The 18,926-nt window shown below is 41.9% G+C and overlaps 1 protein-coding gene across 2 annotated transcripts in view; it reads left to right on the top strand.

The window, feature by feature from the left end:
- The window catches only part of CSMD1 (CUB and Sushi multiple domains 1), a 5,442,057-nt gene that overhangs the window by 3,964,052 nt on the left and 1,459,079 nt on the right, over positions 1–18,926 (top strand). For both annotated transcript variants that reach the window (XM_069606098.1, XM_069606099.1), the window contains exon 31: positions 1,884–2,000. In XM_069606098.1, the coding sequence (XP_069462199.1) occupies positions 1,884–2,000 (117 nt within the window). The remainder of the gene's footprint in view (positions 1–1,883; positions 2,001–18,926) is intronic.

Below are 18,926 nucleotides of genomic sequence, written 5' to 3'. Positions count from 1 at the left end.
TTGATACATAGGGCCTCATTACACGGATGGTGGTAAGGATTTACCGGTACCGGTAAAATACCGGTACCGGTAAATCCTTACCGCCTTACTACGAGGTCCCTTTGCAGGTTGGGGGATTTAACGCCTGCTTTTTGCAGGCGTTAAAAACCAACCCGCAAAGGGACCCAGGGAGCTAATTACGGTACCGCAATTAGCGCCTTCCCCATTCCCATTGAGCCCTATGGGGCAAAAATGGGAATGGGGAAGGGCAATGGTGGAAGGGGGAATTACCGCCCGCCAACCTTGGAATGGGGCGGTAATTCCCCTTTCCGCCAAGGCGGTGCCGGTATTTTACCGGCATGAACCATGGTGCTAATAGCGCCATGGTTCTCCGCCATCCGTGTAATGAGGCCCATAGTGTATATGAACCCATATTCTGTGTTTTATATGTTGATAGCAGAGGTCCCCTACACTCAAACCTCTACATCCTGATGCAACCTACCACTGCTAGGATGTCACTTACATGCACATGCTGGATTCAGACTGCACCACATGTGCACATGAGAACACATTACTAATTGGAAATACATAGCAAATCCAAGCATAGTGAAATGCATTTCTCTTTGTAACGATTCTCTGGTAAACATACTTGTTGTGGATATTGGAGAAAATAAAGCTGTCAATACAGTCATTTGATCAAAGCAAAGGGACTTGTGTTGTGCATGAGTAGTGAAAATGTTACTTATCATAGCCAGCAAGGGGCATGAACAAGTCAAACTTCATTGTGCTGCTCAGAAATAGAGACCTAGCTGTAGACATATTGTGTATGATTGTGTGTGTTACAGAACTAGTGAGAATTTTACAGGCAGGTTGACTTTCTTCTGTAGAGAAGCTGCCAATTTGTGTAAGCTATCATGGTGACATCCCCAGCATAAATTTAGTGGATTACCTTTGGTTAAATTTTCATGAAAATAAAATAGAGTTTCAAAATCAAATATTTCCTGTTTGTGTATCAGATTGTTGGTGTGTGATTGTTCTATAGCCGGTATTAAATCAAATTGTGTACCTTAGCATAGTTGAAATCTAGATTCACCATACATCGGACTGTCAAATCCCATAATGTTAATGGCTTCAGTTTTATAATTACCTGTTCCAATATATAATTCACAATGGTACCATGTAAATGCCTGCCATTAAATGTCATTGGGCCTCATTAGGACCCTGGCGGAGAGGGTGTTACGCCAGCGTAGTGCATGGCGTACCTCTCCGCCATACTACGAGTTCCCGTAGCGCCATGGAGGTTTTCTCCGCCTGGTTTTACCAGCCGGAGAAAACCATGGCGCTACGGGACCTCGTTGTTAATTACGCCACCGTATTTTACGGTGGCGTAATTATCTCCTTCCCCACTCCCATTATACCCTATGGGGCGAAAATGGGAATGGGGAAGGGCAGAATGGGGATTGGGGATTTACCGCTCCGCCGAGGTCGGAATGGGGCGGTAAATCCGCCAACCCCCATGGCGCTATCGGCGGCTTTCCGCCATGCTTCGCGGTGCATTTAGCACCGCGAAGTCCGCCTGGGTCGTAATGAGGCCCATTGTTTAAAATGTATATTCGCATAGCCTAGTTCTCAAACTGTGTTAAGCAAGCCATGTCGGTCCAGGATCTTGAGGTCTTTTGTTGGCTTTGTCCAGCATGCAATCATAGTTGGGAAAAGCATTTGTGGTGGTCAGATTACATCTAAATAGCGTTCTGCTTTGGGATGTTCAAGTTGCTTCAAATCCAAACTCATCTTGATATCGAAGATAGGGTTGTAAGACAACAATGTTCTGATCCGTTTTATCTACCTCTAATCTTGTATGTAAGTTTTTGAACATGTGTTGATGCATTGTCACTTTTTTGCAGCTCCATGTGGTGGACAATACATTGGATCAGATGGCGTTGTTTTGTCACCAAATTATCCCCACAATTATACCGCTAGCCAGAACTGTCACTATTCGATAACTGTTCCAAAGGAGTTTGGTAAGATTTTATTTTCATTACTGCATTATGAGTGGCTGTTTAAATATTAGTTATTTTATGATCAAAATTACATGTAACTACCACGTGTCAATGTGTCGATGTATAATCAAGAAAACGCATTATGTGCATAGCAGAAACATTTTCACAACAATCATCTAATGACTTAATCAGGTCCACATTCATGGAAAACAATTGAGTAGAAATGATGTGAATTTGTTAACTTCACCCATGTGGTTTGAAAACCAATCATCTGCGGATTAATTTACTATTTTGAACAGCGTTTTTTTATATTGTTAAATGTATCATCAGGTCACCTTTTTGGGAAATAATGATGATTTAATTGATATGTTTTTGTTTTTCCTTCTGGAGTAATGCTAACACATTAAGGGCCTGATTCACAGAAGCGTTTTATAATGGCACAATCCCATAGGAAAATGCTCTGTGAACCAGGCCCTGAGCCTACAAATATGATTAGTCGCAACCAGGCACACACAGTGTCGGTACATGTAAACACAAACTTTTTGTCCAAGCACAAACAAAAAAAATCTGAAGCTCTAGTAAAATTGCATTGTTGCAAACACATATATCATGGTACCAGACACAATGTGCATTACATTTGCTGGCTTGCTGTTGTAGGAGTTTCACCTCCCTAACTGCCTGGGTTCATCTATCCATCCATCCATGCACACCTCTAACTTCCTTTAAAGATTCCCCTTACTGGAGGCTCCTGCCTGTATCCACAAGGGAGGCTTTCAGCACTTCTCTAGTGAGGTGCACTTCCCTGCACCATGACCCATAACTGACCTGTACCAGGTGAAGTGCAGTTTCTCTCATGTAAAAGGTGGGCACACTTGTATTAAACAAACTGAACTACGTTTTATCAATATCACGTGCGTACCTGTAAACACCATAAACAAAATATCCCATCTCTAGTTCCTGCATTCCATCTAGCTCCCTGTGCGCCATTTTCAAGTGGCCTTTCTTCTACTTGTGTCTTCCGCAATATGCTGTCATTTTTCTGGTCTGCAAGAAAACAACGTTCCTTTGCTAAAACATTGTGCAGACAGCACTCATACAGTCTTTGCTTTGGCGCTGTCTCTTCAAACGAGCAATTGTTCACAGTCACGCCTATTTCCGTTTCTTCACTATATTATTGTTATCTCAAATTTCACTAGATCTGAGAAGGACTTTAAACATTCCACAGAATAAAGGTTACTTTCATATTAATGATGTCACTTGTTGACATACATATAAAGCTAGATGTTGTTTTGGCTCGTGAGATATGTTAAGGGCAACATATTAACTGTTTAGATTTTCGCCCGAGGAAGAACATTGGAGAGCAGATAGAGATGACTAGATAGGGTGTTTTTATTTTTAGCAAGCTCGGCATCTATATTGTTTTGTAAAAGTAGGTAAGTATTGAACAACTTTGTCTTAGTTTACTCTTTGTTAACTACATCTACATGCACCTTAGTAAATATCAAATAAGTGTGTGTTTAGTTCAAAGTAGCCCTGAGACATTTAGAATTGTGTGTACGTACCATAGTTAGGTGTTCTGTAGCATACATGTATTTCATCACAACTGTGATAACTATGATTTATAAAATGAACAAAAAACAAATTATTTTCCATTATGTAAAAACACACATTTTCCTATATTACTTCAGTTTGTGGACCAAGGATTCTGTTGTGTGTAATTTGTCATGGAGAGTTTGATGCTTTTCATAAACTCACCAATGCCAGAACCGATACAGATCCTATATGATCTAGATTGCCAATGCTACCCATCACCTGTGGAGACCTGCAGGGTCTAAATCCGATCCCCAATAATCTTCAATCTATACATGGAGCTACTGGGAGCCCTCAAAGCCACACACAACATCTACATCCACCAATGCACTGACTACACACAGCTATACCTCAAGATCGACTCCATCAAGGACATCTTTGCACCTAAGCTCACCTCCTGCACCAAGTCCCTTGGGTTCCACATCGACAAACAGCTCTCTTTCAGCACACATATAGCTAAGAAAACTCAGACAGCTTGATATCCGCTCTCCCTCCTGTGGAAAGTCATGCCCTTCCTCCCACCGGCAGCATTAGATCCACTGTTCAAGTACTGGTCCAATTTCGCTGGATGGGGCAATGTAGTCCTTGAAGGCATCCCGGGATGCTCCCTTGTGCCCATTAGAAGTGTCCTACATGTGGCTGTATTCCTCATCAAGAGTATACACAGATACGACCACATCACCCCAGCCCCGATCGACCTTCCCCGGCTCCCACTGCATGCACACATCACTTTCAAGTCTTGCTGCATCATCTATAAAGCAGCCGCCCTCAAGACACCCAGCTACCTTGTGGAGAAACTCAGCATCTGCGCTGTACAGTGCACCACCAGAAGCCAGTACATGTACAGACTTGAAATTCGCTGCTGCAAGAAGGAAACAATGACAAAACAAGCCTTCTCTGTCTACGACTCAAGGCTATGGAACCTCCTCCCCATCAGCAACAGACTTTCCCCATGCTCATACAATTCAGAAAAGAACTCAAGACCCACCTCTTTGAGGAGCCTCTCCTCCTCAACACCTAGGGCATCATGTTGACCCTCTTGTCACCTGACTCGCTAGATGTTGCCTGCCCCTCTCCTCCCGGCTACCTGGCACAGCCGTACTCCTCCTCTGTGCCCCTCTGTATCCTACCCCTGCTGTATAGCTGCTCTGTTGTTACCTCTGAAAAGCAATCTGTTATGTATCTGTTTTGTTGTAAAACTCTGTAAAGCACTCTGTTTCTTCTCAAAGCTAGGTCAGCGCTCAATACATATAATAATGATAATAATAATAATAATAATACAATAATAATACAAATAATAATAATAATAATAATAATAATAATAATAATAATAATAATAACTCCAAATTTTCCATATAGAGTACAAATGTTAAAATCCCAGGAATCAAAGGGGATGTGCGATAGGGGTGTATGACAAAAATACAGGTGCAGTGTTAAATATGGTGCCCTTTGTCTTATTTAAGTTGAGTTCCAAGTGAGATGCAATTTTCTTAGAAAACATTGAGACATGCAATTTAAACATGTAAAACTGGCCGCTTTTTGTCCAAATTGTATGCAGGACTGAGAATTATATCAAATTAAAATTGAATCATTAGCTCATGCAGGCACTGAATCACAAAGGTCATAGTGTTCTCATGGAATACTATTACCTAATGTTTATCATGCAAATTTGCGGCTGGAGGGGCGTCTACAAATAAATTAGATGTTTATGCAAGAGAAATTAGCACATGGAATTTTGTTCTAGTCACAGAAACTCGAGTCAAGGGTTAAAATCAATTATATCCATTAAAATATTCAGGTACATGTATGTGTTTTATTGTAAAAAAAAACAAGGGCACTTTAACATGATACCTTTTACTGTGGAAGATTACATCTCAAACCCAACATTTGCATAGTTCTGAAGGTAAATAAAAATTAATAGACTGAAAATGACACATTTTCATTGAAAGCTGTACATACATATTCTGGGAAGACTGCACAAATATGTGTTCAGAGAAGAGTTCATAATCCCTGAGAGTATTATTTCCTTAATTCAAACCTGTAGGATTTGGTTGTAATTTGTTATTGCTTACATTTAAATGGCCTGTACGTAGCCTATACATTCCCAACCCCACACTCACATGGGAGTCCAGGCAGACTGAATATGTTTTTCAAATGCCATTTATTCAAGTAACTCTCTTCAATACCATACTTGTCTATATACTGGAGAAAATCAATGGTTTTTGAAGAATTTTGAAATTGTTTTATATAGAAATGTGAACACACTGGCCGATGGGCAGCAGTACTATCATCGAAGTGTACTTTGGAGCTTAGCTATGAATAATCATAGAAGGAGTGTATTTAGAATCCATAGTATCTTTTAGAATATAATATATGCTGTGTTGAATCTGGACCACGTGGCCCATCTCCCCAGAGGGGAGCCAGGACTTTTGAGGATAGGAAGGTGAGGCTGCTAAACAAGACCTTCCCCAAGAGCCTGGTTAAGTGGGACCTCACTGGGAATGACACACCTCTTGTGGACAATGACTCCCATTCCATTATGGAACTCTCAGACCAAACCACCTTGTCCACTTATATGGATGTTGAAAAGACTTTGGCTTCTCCTGTAAATACCATTTTCAACAAAGATCTGTCTATGTCTATATTTGCTGCAGGTATTGCTGAACACCACCTGAATACCATAGTCAAGGAAGATGGACAAAATTCTTGTTGTTACTGTAATCTGGGCCCAAAAAATTAACTCAGCCCACTACCTGGCAATTGGCAACAAAAGAGGTGACAATGGATGGAATATGCTAAATGCTAGTTAACCCCAGCTCTTTATTCAGAATTGACAAAAAGCTGGGGGGGGACACAAGATCCACAGGCATGCCTTCAATCAGGTTTTCCTCCAGCGCTCCAATGCTGGACAATTATTTTTAAAGTGCAAACTTGTTACTCATGATGTCACGATGACAAGCAAGCCACACAACCTGTAACATTCATTGGTTTGTACCCATACAGTACATATACTTCCTATAGGTGTAACAATCAGGGTCCCTATCTACAGTTCAACCCACTTTAAGATAATATATATATGCTTATATCACTTATTTTACAGTTAATAGGCTAGCACTAGAGTGAGGTAATCTGGGCTCTCATTGGTTGCCATAGGATGTGCTCAACCTTGTACTGAGGTGTTATGAAATATGGAGTTCTTATGATGAGGATAGAGAGATCAGTGTACCACTTATAATTGCAAATAAAGAACAGCTCTTTATTATCTTAGTGCCACATCTGTGAATGTCCAGGCATATTCTGTGCGTCATTTCCTGCCTCTGTCTAGTACGGCAGGTGTACTTATCTTAGTGTTGACACTTTGACTAACTGTGTGCTAAATTATGTGTTCCTCAACCATGTTTCAGCTTACAATACCTACTTTTGTTCATATTTTACCTACCGCTGACTGTGCATCACATCCACAATTTTTTTTAAACATTTATCATTGTGTCGACAGGATGTTTCTGGTGTACGCACCTGGACTTCAGGGCTGGCTGCTTTGCTCTGAAGCTAATTCATTTTAATGGTTGCCAGTCTGCGATCATCCCTGTGTCCTGCTGTGCCTGTCTTAGGCTGTGGTCTTCGCATTCCATTTTGCTGTGTTGTGCGGCTGCATCCAGGCTGCTTGAGATGTATTTGTGTTGCTGGCCCAATTGAACTCTGAGGCCTAATGCATAACTAGATTTGAAAAGCCTGCTTTTTATTTGCAATGCTTTTAAAGATGGCAATGACTGTCCCACATGCACTTCTCATGATAGCATTCCACTGCTGTATTTTACTGGAATGAAGTGCATTTCCTGCCATATATTAATTCCTTGTAAGTGTATTCAGCATCTGACCCTGCATGCATTTTTTAAATATTATCCATTTACCAATGTAGTGAGACCCTGTTCTCTTGTATGCCGGAACCTAGCTCCTCCATAAATGTTTAGCACACTGTGTGCTTCTGTTATGATCTGATTTTAGTTTCTACACTAATGTCAGTTTAAACTAACTACTTCATGGAATTTAACATATGCATTGCCTATTTAAATTTAAGTTTATGGATTCTGGTTTCTAGTGCATGTGGGTAATAATAATAATAATAATAATAATAATAATAATAATAATAATAATAATAATAATAATAATAATAATTATTATTATTATTATTATTATTATTATTATTATTATTATTATTATTATTATTATTATGTGTTATTTTTCATATCTCAGGAACAGAGTAAGGCTGTCTCAGTTTATATTTTTTTTCCACCTGCTCAGTACTTGTCAGTACTGGGGGAAAAGCTGGTACTCACATATTCATCTGTACCCTTACATTACAATGACGTCTATAAAAAGAGAGCACATTGTGAATGGAGGAGAGAGACTCCCACAGAGGGAGGAGAAAATGGCTATGCAGAGGCTTGCTTCTGCAAATACACCACCTTGGAGGAGCAGAACCATGTCAAGCTGCTGGTCTCTCTCCACATTTGTCAAGCTGCAGCGCCAGCATGACATGTGTGGAGAGAGACCCGCTAGTTGGAGGCTGGACGGTGGGTGCCTTGACTGAGCAAGAGGCTCAAGTTAGGGATCTCAAAAGGAAGATAACCATCTTCTATAGTATTGTGACCACTGAAGAAGAGCCTGTGGCCCAGCAACAGACACAGATACCAGAGACTGGTGAGGAGCCAAGATCGCTGAGCTCTGCCTATCAAGTGTCTCTTCCACTAGAACCATCACCATTTGGAACACAGCCGTTGTCGATTTGGAGACACCAGGAAGTCCTGAAATGCTTGTTTTCATGGAATACCAAAGCTGATGCAGGTTTAGATATCAGAGATAAACCGTTATGAACCTGGTGTGCCACGGTTGGAAGATCTGCCAAGACTTTGAGAATTTAAGAGAGTTTAGTGAGCACAAGGCCCCACAAAAACAAAGTGAAAACATTATGAATATTGCATGCCACAAATGGAAGAGCAGCAAAAAGTAGGAAGTCTTAAGAGAGTTTATCGGGCACATGGCTCCATGAATAGAGTGAAAGAGATTGAACATTGTATGCAAAGGTGGAAATAGCCGAACAGGCTAGTGAATATTGCAATTGTAAAATAAAGACATGAACCCATTAAACATGTCTATAACTAGCCTGACTCCTCCTTCTGGTTTGCCACAATATCTAAAATTTATTATGAAAATAAATGCTTGTGTGAATTGAAATGCGTGAGATTCATGCAGGCTGACAAAATCTCGTATTGCTGACCAATTGTCTCTGATTATGTTGTTGTAGTGATTCTGTGGTATAAAGCTGGAGACTACCTTTTCTTGTAGTGGACTTTAATTCCCTAAATAACGTTCAATTTTTGAGAAATTCCTGTCGGTTTTACTTCCCCAGAATTGTGGGATTGAATTGTCCATGGGGCACATGAAATTAGTCATGTCACACTAATATGAACCTATAATTTGAATGTATAAAACAAACATTTCTCACAAAGTACTTAATGCATCAACATTCTGATATTTCGTGTGTTCCTTTTACAGAGCTGGGTTTTGTTATTGCTTTTCTAGATCAGTTATATTGAATATTGGTGTGTTTAGCTACAACCTTCATTGGACATTGATTTATATTGGTCTGGTATACTATTGATGTTAAGGTTGTTACTTTTATCACATTTACACTCCCCTTAAGAGTATAGCCTGCCTTCGGTCCATGTTACACAAAAGATGAAGGATTTATATCTCTTGACTGTGCCCGTTTCACCTTTATGATTGGGTCACTTTTGGTTTGTAGTAGTGTGAGAGCTGAGTAGGCGGTTTACTACTCATCCTTGTACACCTGCAGAGCAGAGTCATTTTGTCACAGTCCTGTTCTTTGTATTTTTAAAATTTTAAAATTAATTTAATTTTAAAATTAATTTTAAGAATTTTAAAATTCTTAAAATTACCAAAAACCTGTGAGAGTGCACCATTTCTATTTTTCTTTACAAAATGACGAGTGCAACAAAATATATATTGTCACTGGGAGTGCGAGAAATCCTTATACACTCCAGTAAGAAAATATACTGTAAAGTGGAAACAGCAAGGCAATAAATGATGCTTTCATTTCCCAATTCAGCTTCATATTTGGCACATCCACCCAAAGGTCCAAATGAGCTAATTAGCTATAAAGTTATTTTATGGAAAGCTAATAATTGTTTAAAACAAATTGAAAATTCCTCTGACAAAGTTAGATGGAAGCATCCAGAAATAAAAAATGCCTATGATGTGGCCTTTCTCAATTACATATTATGCCATTCTATTTGTTCATTTAGCCCTATCTTCCATCTGTTAGTTATGAAAATAAGTAACTTTTCTCTCCTGAACATTTTGTGTGCTTCACCATTTCTTATCCTGGCAAATCTAATTGTGTAAACCTTGCACTCAAGAGTAAGAAAAAGGAAACGTCAAATTTACCAAAAATATATACTTACCAATTACTTAGTGATGAGCTTAATCATTGTTAGCTCAAAGCAGACCTGGCATCTTTTGATGAACATACAGTTACAACCGAGTTACACATTTCATGTGCAGAGCTTCCTACAATGTATGAAATAATGGAGGTGACACTTGAGAAAAGGCAGTGTTTTTTGTGTGGTAGTTACTTCGTTTAGTTTGGCTGTTTTGGACTTTTAAAAGGTTTACAGAGAGGTTAGTTTTTCAGGGGATTTTCAAATTGACTTTGACACCTAATTTGGCAACAGGTATGACAGTTGGCCAGAACAGACATTTAGACCATGGTGTAGAAATGGGGTTTTCTTGATTTAGATCATGTAAGTCAAATGTTTTACTCTTAGAAAAACAGGAACATGTATTGTCTAAAAGATGTATTAAACATTATGTATTTAATAATTTGTTTAACATTCTATTGGCTTGCTTACCTTTTACCGGATAAATGGATAAGGTTAATAATCCTACTTGACTATTTATTCAAGAATCTGGGATTGTGGATCAGTGTTTACCTTGCCACTGGAGCTGACTTGTTGTTGATTAAAATAGACTAGTCTCAAACCAGGGATATCCAAGAGTTAAAACATGTTGGCACAAGTTATGCTACTATGGGTATTCTGCTGCATTCTTCAACTTGTTGTCACCAGGGCATTAAGGGCCATGCAGAAACAATTGTTACATACTTTACAACAGAAAAGTTGGGCACTCTAGGTCATGACCACCACTTCTCCCAAAGTCGATTACTCATGGAAAGTGGACTGTCTACTCACAGGCATCTGGTGAATCTGTATGCATGTGACATTCTTCTCAGACTATTTTAGTACATTTTCAGGAGATCAACTGTTCCTTGCTATGTCTCTTGTCAATATCCTGTGTTTTTTAAACCAAACTACACCTGTTTATAGTTAATATTTGTATGCACTGTGTTACTATCATTATACGTATAGGGATTCAGAGTTGATGGATTTCAGAAGCTTCTAAGGGCAAACTCTACCAAGGATCTCATTCAAATTGTTGAGACTTTCACACAACTGGATTCATGCATGGGTCTATGATTGTAAAAGGATGTGTAAAATATGAACTTCATACATTAGCAGATGAGGGCATTTTAGGGAATCCAGCATTTATGAATTAGTTTATGGGCAGAACATTCAGGGTTATGAATAAGCTGGTTTTAATTTATTTCTGTAATTGTTGGAGGGATGGAGATTCCCTTCTGGCATTTCTGGGGGCATATCTGGAGAAGACTTGTTTTTGCTGGGTGTTTTTAGAAATTTTAGATTTTAAGTATAGCACTATCTTATACTTCAGTGGCAATACTTTGAATTCCTCAGCCAAGTAGGGTGTGTTACTTGAAATCATCACTTTTGAACCGTGGTTGCACTCTTACGATAAAATGTTGGGGCATCCTTGTGTGAGCAGCAAAAACACTGTCCAGCATTTATTAGAATTCTAGGGCACTGAGGTGGTGATTAACATATGTTTCACTTCAATTCAATTTCCTGTTAACTAAAAGAAATAATTGCTGTGCAGACGGTTTTGGGGAACCCAGGATCTAAGCAAGAAGTAATAATTCGAAAACTTAAGGAAGTTTTGTGAACACAGTCTGTTGGGGAGACAACTGAGTCTGAAATTATGTTCCATGATAGCTTGCCGAGCACCAAGGCCCTTGCACCCCTTGACAGTCCGCTAGAGTAAACATCGTGAATAGTTTATTCCTGATTGAAATTGAAGGTAATGTGAGACTGAAGGTATCTGGGATGATGTGCGAGAGTCAGAGCACCACTTGCATGAACACTGAATTCAGCCAATTTCCTCTCTGTTTGGGCCAGTCATAATGAGAGGATAATGGGTGGGATTGAGGGTTGCCCTCTCTCATCAGTATATTATTCTCATGAGTTGTCAATCCCCAGTATGTTGACAGCATTTAAAGATGTGAGATCTTGTGTGCTGTTCACCACTAGCAGTGTTCCTTATCTATCAACAATTATGACTCCCAGAATTGTCCCTCTCTGTAATTAACTAGAATAAATCATGCAGGTTCCCTATTGTGCTGTGGTTCAACACATTTTGTTGTCACTGAAACAGATTCAGTTAATTGTCATTGTTGAGTACTATTTAGATTACTCTCAATTTAAAAATGATTTTGGCTGCTCGTTGTCTCATCATGAATTCAGGCATTCTATGACATTTTTCTTGTTGATTATTATTGCTCCAAAGAAGCAAAGTTCATCAGTATATGTAATTGTATGTTCATTCTGCCAATGCTTTGCCTGAAGTGACTTCTCACCTATATTTCAAATTGATGCAAAATGTTCTCTGCTGCTGGTTCTCAGCTCTCTTTTAGTAATGCCTGTGTAGTATTAACTACATACACAGATCAACATATATACAACATAAGTGTTCTGACAGCTTATACAATCTGAACTCCTGACCTCCCTGTTTGCATTTGGACAGTACTTGGTAGTTATGTATATTGCAAAAAAATACATGTTCCAAATGCCACATCAATTAAGACTCTTGAATCTTTCTGGTAACCACATTGTTATTTCTTTATTTTTTCTTATTTAGTCTCATAAATCTCTTGCTATCTTTGTTTCTCATAGAGGTGGCCCTGCAAGATGCCATAATTGGCTGTTCACCTGTGTATTGTTGCAATTTTTTACTTAGATGCAAGATGTGCCTATGTTTTTTCAGCATCCTATGGATTTGAAAACAACTAATTGAATACTCTGAGATACATCTCACCTTATCTGAATCCTTACCTGTGGACATTGCTCCTAACTGCAGTACTTGCTTTTACTATTGCCACTTCTTTAACTGTATCTCCTTTGCAGGAATCTGTTTTAAATTCCTCCTCAATTTCTTCAGTATATTCGTTTGGTTCACTGCAGTTCCTTTTAGCTTTAACTAGTTCACCAAATGGGACATTGCTGATTGTTCATTTACTCTGTCCACTATTGCAGTGTAATATGAAGGTCACCTCTGTTGACTTCCAATAAATGCATGTTTCTATTTTGTTACTCTTCATGAATATGTGCAGGTAGGAAAGATGTTTGGGACACACCTAGATTTGTATGTCAACTGAATCCCAAATGGATTATTATTAAAACTAAATGTTTTTTCTCAATATTTATTGTTCTGTTCCAGTCCAAATCCCAGACACATCAATGTAGCATAGCTTCAAGATGCATATGTTATGTTATGTTATAGTGCATTTGTAGAGCACCTTATGTACCATTGGTATGATATCAAAGCGCTGTGGGTTGGACGTGCTCAGGGCCCATGGTCCATATTAGATGAGAGAGCAATGTACTGTATAGTGCTTGGGTGCACATGGTATATGTGTGCAGCTAGTGCGGATTGCACATGTTTTCTGTGTTCTAGAGCTAAGTGTTGTGTGCTGGATGTGAGAGGGCAGTGCTATGGTCACAGCAAAGACGCTGGTCTTTGAGTCCGCATTCTGGGTGCCATAGGGCACATGCACAAGATTATGTATAGTGCCAGGCCGATTTTATTTGTGGCGTCTTGCTGCGTTCTACCAGGATGTTGACGTGTTGTAGGTATGTGTGCAGTTTGCCGGATTGAATGATGGGTGTTGCTGCGTTCTATTGGTTGTTGGTGTAAAGTAGAGGGTGAGCATAAAGTGGAGGGTGAGCATACTGTGAGTATAATGTCCATGCGTTTAACGGTGGATGGCATCATTATATTCAATGGATACAGAGCTCATTGAATCGGGAAGTCTGCGCTGGGGGTTGGTGGGTGAAAATGGACTTCATTCAGGAGGTGGCTTCCGGGGGCCTATTTCCGGTTTCTGTATAGACATTCTAGGCTGGGCTGGTGGGTTATTGCTTGGTTATATACAGTTTCTTGATAGCGATTGGCCAAGCGTAGTTATTTATTTCATGCCCGTACAGGGTTGATTAGTTTATGGTCCTGGTTCGAGGTTGTCTCCAATTGATATTATAGTAACAGCAAGGCTTTGGAGGCTGCGTTTGGTCTGTGTAGCTTCAACTGCAAAGGTAGGAAATGTATTCGTCTCCGGACCAATTTCTGTGCCATGACTGCTCTGATTTCAGGGTGAGAGAGTTAATTAATAAGTTAGCGGTATTCCATGGCTCACATGTTGCTTCAGGTTACTGCTTGTTGTTGTTCATAATGGACTTTGATCATTGGGGTTGGTTTATGGCCTTTTAGTGGGTCATTCATGGATTTGCAAAGAGTCATGTTTTTACTGCTTTACAGAAGGCCATGTAATTCTGAGTGTGAGGAATGTCGGGAGGTAGTGAGTTCCATAGAGTTGGTGCCAAGGTCGAGAAGAATGTCCCTCCCAATCTAGCTGATTTGGAGGCTGGGATCCTTAGTAGGAGGCCCATGTTTGACATCAGCGTACGTGATGCGTGGTAGCTTATAATCTTCCCTTGGAGGTATGATGGGCCAGGCTTGTGTGCTGTTCAGTGTGTGATGCTTCGGATTTTGAAAGGGGCTCTTCAACCAATTGGAAGCCAGTGGGGGGTGTGGAGAGCAGGTGAGATGTGGTCTCTTCGTCGCAGAGCAAGCAGGTTTTTAGTGGCTGTGTTTTTGACTATTTGGCATTTGTTAAATTGGTATGAAGGAGCGCCAGGTACATGGAATTTGCATAGTCTAGTCTGGGCATGAACATTGGCCTAATAGAGGTCAATTTGCTGAGGAAGGAGAGATAAGGGAAGATGCGCCTCAGTAGCCTGAGGTGGTAGTGACAGGATTTTGATATGTTACTGATCTAAGTAGGACAGGGTTAGGCCCAAGTCAAGTATGCATCCAGGTTTTTGACTGTGCTGGTGGTTGAGGGGGAAGTTCCAGAGAGTGTGGCCATGGGAGTGGTTGAGGGAGTAGAGCTGTGTTGCCACATTCCATGATTTCATATTTCCCTGAGGTGAGAAGGAGGTGGTTTCTAGTCATCCATAGGTCATTATCACTGAGGCAAGCTACTAGATCCGGGGAGTTTGGGGGGGGTGAGCAGAGCTTGTTTTGGGGACTCTCAGGATAATGTAGGTGATGCTGGCATAGTTGTAGCACGTGAGGATGTGCAAGCGGATTATCCCTGCGAGTTGGGTCATGTAAAGATTGATTAGGAGCGCAGAGAGGCAAGCACCTTGGTGTACTTGGGTGTTCACTTGATGAGTGGGGGATGTAAATGGGGAAGGATAGTGATTTGTTTTCTGTTGCTAAGGAAAGAGGCAATCCAAGAGAGAGCCAGGTCTCAGATTCTAAGGGTGTGGAGTCCGAGAAGGGTTGAGAAGGGTTGAGTGGTTAATGGTGCCAATTCTGCAGAGAGATCAAGGAGAATCAGAGCGGCACATCCTTCAGAGTTGGAGGTGACTTTGAGGTTGTCCTAGATTGAGATCAGTGTGGTTTCTGTTTCATGTCAGGATTGGAAACCAGACTGAGCAGGGTTTAGTAGGCCATTGTATTCAGTGAAAAGGTTGAGCTGAGAGTAGGCAGAGTGGTCGAAGAATTTCACTAGGAATCTGGTGCTGGAAATGGGCCTGTAGTTGGATGGCTGTAGGGGGTCAAGACCTGCCTTTTTCAGAAAGGCTTGACTTGCGTGACTATGAAGGGGTCTGGGAAGGAGCCAAAGGTGAAGGAGTTGTTCAGTATGGGCCTAGCTTGTTCTCCAGCACAAGCGGAGGAGAAGATTTCTTTGGGGGGGGGGGCAGGCCAGGGGTTAAGGGGCGATCAGAGTGTCTGTTGCTGTAGAGTAGTTTGTGGTATTCCACATTAGAGATTGGCTTGAAGAAGTTGAAAGTCGGCACTGCAGGAAGGGGGTCTTGAGCCAGGGGAGTTGGTAGGGGGGAGACGTTGGAGAGTATTGGTATGAAGGGTGGCAGTCCTGTCAGGTGCTGTTTTGTAGAAATGATGGGAAAGGGAATCGCAGAGCGCTTGTGTGGGCGTTGTAAGGGCAATGGTGCAAGAGGGCATCACAAATTCTGAGATGACCCTGTAAAGCTCTTTATTACTGTTGTGTCAATTTTGTATTCTTTTATTATAGTTGGTCTTTTTGGCCTTTCGTATCTCAGTTTTGCATTTCCGGTGATGGCGAGTCAACAGTGATTTGCTACAGGGAGTTTTATTTGCTCGTCATTTGCGCTCAAGGGAGTGGTTGGGGGTTTTGATAGACTTCAGGTGCGGTGTGAACCATATGGGGATTGGTCCTTTGTGGGTGTGAGCAGGTCATGAAGGGGTGAGAGGGATGAGTGAGCCATTGAGCCAGAAGTGGAAGGATTCAATAGGTAGAGGTCTGTCTTTGGTTGGCAGTGAGCATAGCAGGACTTCAGCTAGGTCAGGTATTACCTTGACTATGGTCCAGCATTTGCAGTCTTTTGGCGTGATTGGGTGGACGAGGGGTAGTGGGGTAGGTGTGTGGATAGAGAAGTGTAGGGCTGAGTGATCGGTCCAGATGAGGGGTTTGGGGGTTTACACAGAGACGAGGTCAGAGGAGCTGAAGATCGCATCTAGGGTATGTCCTCCGGTGTGGGTGGGACCAGTAAGGTGCCCGCAGATTTGAGTGCCTTTAGACTGTTGACCAAGGGTTGTGTCGTGGGGTCGTTGAGGTTGTCACACCAGATGTTGAAATCGCCCAGTAGGGTGAGAGCCAGGTGGTTGACCAGGATGGTAGCTAGAGAGTCACAGAGATCAATTGCAAAATGTCTGTCATATCCTGGCAGCCTGTAGATGATTAGGAAAGTTTGTGAGGAAGTGGCCGAGAGGGAGAGTCGGATCAGGAGAGATTGGCAGTGGGTTTTCGATGAGAGAGGTGGATATGTTGGATTTTTGGAGTATGGCAATTCCTCCACCCTGGTGGCACTGCTGTGGGGGATGAGAGTGATGCCAGGAGGAAAAACCTTGTGTGCAACTACTTGTTGTAGTCTCTGAACCATGTTTCAGTGATGAAGATGAGATCAGGGTTTTCTGTAGATAGAAGGTCGAAAATGCTGTGACACTTTTTGAATTGGAGGCAGGTGACTTGATGGTGGGGTTCCAGTGGTGTTCATGTGGAGATGGTCCCAATGGGTCACTGTTGCTGGTGCGGGGGAGTTGCAGCAGCAGGTCGGAGGTTGGTGGGAGAGGCCAGGACAGTCAGAGTATTTGGTAATGATGTTTGGACAGGGCGGGTGCAGGTAGGGGGTAATGGGAAGAGAGAACCTGTGGTGACTCTTTGGATGCAACAGAGGGAGTAAAATGGATAGAGAGCGGGTGGGCTTTGAGAGCTGGTGGTGCAGTGGGTGTGAATCGACTGAACGGTAGATTGGTTGCAGATCCTGGGGGAGAGGGGATGTGGGGGGGGCAGATGTGGGAATGTGTCTGAAGAGGGAAGTCTGGGAGTTGGTAGCAGAGAGTTCTTAACAGCTGGGCTGAGGGCCGATGGGATGGAGGACTGGTGTAGGTGAGGAGAGGCACAAAGGGTTGAGGGGGATGGTTGGTCATTATTTTTGAGTTTTGAGCACATTGGCACAGGAGGTGTGTGAGAGAGGGTAGGGGGTTTGAAAGGGAGAAGGGATGATGCGATGGTTCTGGAGAGAGCAAGCTGTGCCATTCTAAGGGAAGGGAAGGGGGAGGATGGGTGATGTCTTGGGGCATGGGGTGAGTGGGTGAATGTGTGTGAGGGGGAAGGGGAAGGCTGTTGGAGAGTGAGAGTGGTGAGGCTCAGGGGAGCGTAAGAGGATGGGGAAGTGGGTGGGTTTGGCCTGCTGAGGGGGTGATGGGTACTGGCAGGTGGTGGAAAAAGGGTGAGGTGAGGTTGGACATAGTTTTAGTAGTTTGAGGGTGGGATTGTCAGAGGGATGCAGGGGTTGGAGGAGGGAAAGTGACATATCCGTGCAATAGTGCTTGGTGATGGGTGGGGGGTGGGAAGAGTCAATGGGGGTTTGGTTAATAGATTGGGTGGTGTGGGTTGGGGTGAAGGCCCATGGGGTGAAGTTGTATGTGGGTGGGCAGATGAAATGATGGTGGCTAGGGGGTTGTGTGGTGTGAGCATGGAGCATTTTCTTGGAGTATGGCTGATATTGTCGGAGGAGGGGAAGTGGTGAGTCAAGGTAGGAGGGGGTTAGAGGGACGAGGATGTGGAAGAGTTGTTAGGGAGATGTGGATGTTTGGGTGACACAGACCATTCCCTGAATGAGTGATTGTTGACGGTTGAAGGAAGCATATGGACTGAAGGGTTCTGGCGGAGATGAGTGGCAAGGGTGTAACACAGTGTAATGCAATTTACAATCCATTTGGAAATAGCTGATTTAGAGACATGGTCACCTTCTCTACCAGCTGCCAACTAGGTAAAGAATTGGTTTGTTTTCCTAAGTGGCTTTGTATTTTCAAGGTAGTAAATTACTGCCCTCCTCGCTTCTTCCAAGTTAGTGGGGTTTTGGAAGAAAGTAGGAAGTAAGAATGATTGTGTGAATAATCACAAAGGGATCTTGAACTGAAAGGGACTGCATTTCACTAACACTCCTTATCAAGATAATGGCCACTAGGAATTCAGTCTTGTAGGTGAGGACCTTAAGGCTAGTCGTCTCCGTGGGCTCAAACGGAGGCCCCATTTAGTTGGCAATGACAATATTCCAAGATAGATGACAATGTCTTAAGGGAAATAGTCAATGGGATTGAAGTTCCTTGTATTGCACAAGATAACAAAGTGCTTCCACTTGTTGGAGTAGCAATGTCTAGTATTGGGTTTACATGCTTCACTGAGTATGTCCATGCATCTCAGTGGGAGTTGAAGGTGCCCAAACTCTATGACTTCAGGAGCCAAGCTGCTAAATTGTGTGTTTGAGGGCATGGATGTAATGTTTCTTGGTGGTCCTGAGACAACATCTTGTA

The sequence above is a fragment of the Ambystoma mexicanum genome, chromosome 4p, assembly GCF_040938575.1.
Source record: "Ambystoma mexicanum isolate Mex_15411 chromosome 4p, UKY_AmexF1_1, whole genome shotgun sequence".
In the NCBI taxonomy this organism is placed as follows: Eukaryota; Metazoa; Chordata; class Amphibia; order Caudata; family Ambystomatidae; genus Ambystoma; species Ambystoma mexicanum.
This window is presented reverse-complemented; position numbering and strand designations above follow the sequence as displayed.